A 1,000-nucleotide genomic window follows, 5' to 3' on the forward strand; every position below is an offset into this window, starting at 1 on the left:
TTCCTCCAGCTCCTCTCTGCAGGCTGGAAATTGCCTCTGTGGGTAAGAGCGTGCGCATCATGGCGAAGGCAACCAAGAGCCTGCGGGAAGCGCTACAGCCTATCTTGGGGAAGTACGGCCTGGCCATGGAGCCTGAGAAGCTGCGGCAGGTAAGGCAGGCACTCCTCGCTCCGGGGCAGCCATGGCCTGGCACCGGGGAGGGGCTGCTGGCTGAGCGCTGGGTGCAAGCCCTCTTCTTCAGGCATGCAGTGCGGGGGTGGAGGGATCCCAGGCCAGACACCCCGTGCTGCTCAGCCTGCCTGTGCCAGCTGCATGTGCTGGGCTTGCTGCATGGCAGGCACCCATGAGTACAGCCCCACTCAGGGGACTGCCTGCATCTGCAGCCTCATCCCCTCCCACAGCTTGCATCCCCATGCAGTGCCTGGACCTGCTCCCCCCACCCCTGCCTGCCACATGAGCCCTGCCCTGACTCCCTTCTCCCCCCGCAGGAGGGTGAGCCCAGGGCCTTGGACCTGGAGAGACCGGTCAGCACCGTGGCTGGCCAGAAGCTGGTCTTAGAGGCCGGAGCAGGTACAGTTGGTGCAGGTGGGCCAGGGGTACATAAAACCTCTGCACAACTCTAGGAGACTGTGGTGTCGACACCCACACAGTCAGATGGGTCACTAGTTGGCTGGAGGGCCGCACCCAGGGAGTGGTGGTGGGCGGGTCATTTTCGACCTGGAGCGATGTGGGCAGTGGAGTCCCCCAGGGCTCGGTCCTCAGGCCTGCACTGCTCAACATCTTCATCAGTGACTTGGATGAGGGGGTAAAAAGCACCTGTTCACATTTGCTGATGACACTATGATGTGGTGGGATGTGGGCACGCTAGATGGGGGGGGGGAATAGGCTGTAATCGGACCTGTACAGGTTACAAGGGTGGGCAGATGAGAACAGGATAGGTTTCAACACTGACAAGTGCAAGGTGCTGCACCTGGGGAGGAAGAACCAGCACCATACCTAC

At 61.6% G+C, this 1,000-nt stretch overlaps 1 protein-coding gene across 1 annotated transcript in view; it reads left to right on the top strand.

Annotated features, from left to right (window-relative positions):
- The window catches only part of RGS14 (regulator of G-protein signaling 14), a 26,100-nt gene that overhangs the window by 12,249 nt on the left and 12,851 nt on the right, over nt 1-1,000 (top strand). The window contains exons 12-13 of the mRNA XM_019505939.1: nt 20-149; nt 489-570. Coding sequence (XP_019361484.1) covers nt 20-149; nt 489-570 — 212 coding nt within the window. The remainder of the gene's footprint in view (nt 1-19; nt 150-488; nt 571-1,000) is intronic.

The sequence above is a fragment of the Gavialis gangeticus genome, unplaced genomic scaffold (assembly GCF_001723915.1).
Source record: "Gavialis gangeticus isolate Ggan-Ray unplaced genomic scaffold, GavGan_comp1, whole genome shotgun sequence".
NCBI classification, from domain to species: domain Eukaryota; kingdom Metazoa; phylum Chordata; order Crocodylia; family Gavialidae; genus Gavialis; species Gavialis gangeticus.